This window comes from Pinus tabuliformis, chromosome 9 (genome assembly GCF_031772625.1).
Source record: "Pinus tabuliformis cultivar Carrire ecotype Pingquan chromosome 9, CPIR1, whole genome shotgun sequence".
Classification (NCBI taxonomy): domain Eukaryota; kingdom Viridiplantae; phylum Streptophyta; class Pinopsida; order Pinales; family Pinaceae; genus Pinus; species Pinus tabuliformis.
The window spans coordinates 761,281,313-761,283,693 of NC_142307.1; the positions used below are offsets into that span (position 1 = coordinate 761,281,313).

Below are 2,381 nucleotides of genomic sequence, written 5' to 3' on the forward strand. Positions count from 1 at the left end.
CATGGGCTGGCTTAGACCCTCAATGCCTTATGGTTTTCATCATATTATTTTCGTTATATTACTAAATGTTTCGAGTTTCTTTCAGATTTTAAAAGATGACGGTTGCTCCGATCCCATTATTTGGCCGTGGCGCTGTTTGATGTGTTGAGATTACCCGTAAGATGTTATATGTTTAACGCAGGTTACACACATTTGATATAATTTATTTTAATTCAGATTAATGGTTTTGTGTTATTTCTTTATTTTAAGTTTAAAATATTTATAAAGATTAATAAGAATTGTAATTTTAAATTATTATTATGTTCATAATCGAGAGGCAGAAAGAAAAAATTATTAAAAATTACTCATAATTTAAACAACCAATCATTTTAAAATATATATCACAACTTAACCATGGTAAGATTTAATTCCTTTTCATAAATATTATGAAATTGTGAAGTATAAATAAGTACACTTGCATCACTTTGAAAATAAACCACATAAGAGATAGAGGACAGTGTATAATATTGCAGTGTCATATATTCACGATACAAACTCATCACTCGTAGATGGGGGTAATCTATTCTATCCTAATATATTCAAAATAACAGACCACTGAATGACAAAATTGTAACAGTTATCAAAGATCTATTATAAAATCGCAACGGTTATCAAAAGATCTATTATAATTTGGAATGGCAAAATTGTAACGGTTATCAAAGATCTATTATAAAATTGTAATGGTTATCTATATAAAAAATTGTAACGGTTATCAAAGATATATTATAAAATTGTAACGGTTATCAACAGGAGAGTATATTGTATTGCGCTCTCATATATTCAGGATACAAAAACATCACTGATCGATGGGTGTTGTATTCCATCTCAATATATTCAAAATAACAAACCACTAAATGATAGAGATCTTGTATTACAAAATTGTAACGGTTATCTACTGAAACCTTTACGGCTTACTGGTCGTTTAATCCTCATTCCTTTCCCGCCTGCTGTATGTCCGTGCAATGCAACATATGGACTACTCAGTAACATCACTGTGAGTGTCCTCATCCTCCTCATTTTTTATTCTGAGAAAAGCGGCGCCCACCGGCCGTCCAAGTGCGTTGGCTTCCGCAAAACCTCTGGTACTGAAGTTCTCCCGGGAGTTGAGCGCAAAATTGGGAGATTCGTTTGGTTTGAACAATGTCAAAACTAACATGCGGGTAGCAATGGATCTTGGAGCTTCATAAGGAACCACATCCTGACAAGAGCCTAGTTTAAGAAAAAAAGTTATTAATAATTAGGGTTAGCACTATGAGTGATTCACTTGATCGATTTGGAGGCGAAACAATGAAGGAAAATCATGATACCTTCATGATGGCCGATGGTAACCAGTAAAGTAACGATCCTGTACAACGTAGGATTAATACAGCTGTTACGAAATTATTGAAAGGGTAACGGTACTATATTATCACAAATTTGATCAGAGTTCAAGATATGACAGCATACCAGTGCAAATACTCGCCTCTGGGAGAGACTGGATCCGTCATAATCTGATTATCAATTTATCAGAACGGTAAAATTAGAATTTCAATTTGACAAAAGGTCATTTAAGTAAATATTGAGGAATAACAATGACTAAAGAGCAATTGGGTTCACCAGTGTTAATAATGTGCGATTCTTGAAGGATTCCCTTAAACCGGGACGATCTGGATCGATATTGAACCCAATATAATGCGGGCTTTCTCGCAAATCAGCAAGCAATACTTCATCACCCGAGCTGATTTGTCTATGGCCGTAGAATGGATGAATGATTATTTGAGGATTGAAATCGTCCACGACGCGTTCGATAACTCCAGCTTCCACTAGCTCCTGCCTTATCTCCTCCATATGCGGCACCAACTCAAACTTAAATGAAGAAGAATGAAAGAGCCTCCTAAATCTAATGAAATCTCCCAACCGATGCTTATAGTGTTGTTGTCTTACTGAAAGGATAAAGGGAGAAGGCGGCTTCCGATGTTGTCGACGGATTCTTGAAAGCCAGAGGAAACGAAACAATCGCGCAATTAAGTGATACCAGACATGATTGAAGAAATGATATAATTTTCGGAAGTTTGAAACATTTAGTACAAACAACATCTAACATAATTAAAAATTTAGGTTTAAATTAAGGTACTTCGCAATAATATTATTAAAAATAAATTTATTGATATATACCATAATTTTGTATGAATAATATTAACTATTACTATTTTAATAATTATAATAAATATAATATAACTGATATTATAAATCTAAGTGATTAATATTAAATATAAAATTTAAAAAGATTAACATTAAAAGTTTAGGGAATAAAGATTATAAATCAAACAATAATAAATCTAAGATATTAATATTGAACCCTA

General features: G+C 32.8%; 1 protein-coding gene across 1 annotated transcript; it reads right to left on the minus strand.

The window, feature by feature from the left end:
* Positions 1-1,015: 1,015 nt before the first annotated feature.
* LOC149150950 (protein FLOWERING LOCUS T 1-like) lies at positions 1,016-1,866 on the minus strand. Its single transcript, XM_089442993.1, has 4 exons — positions 1,636-1,866; positions 1,486-1,529; positions 1,347-1,384; positions 1,016-1,248 (listed from the first exon to the last, which is right to left on the minus strand). The coding sequence occupies exons 1-4, from the start codon at positions 1,864-1,866 to the stop codon at positions 1,016-1,018; spliced, it is 546 nt and encodes a 181-aa protein (XP_089299119.1).
* Between the last annotated feature and the right edge of the window lie 515 nt (positions 1,867-2,381).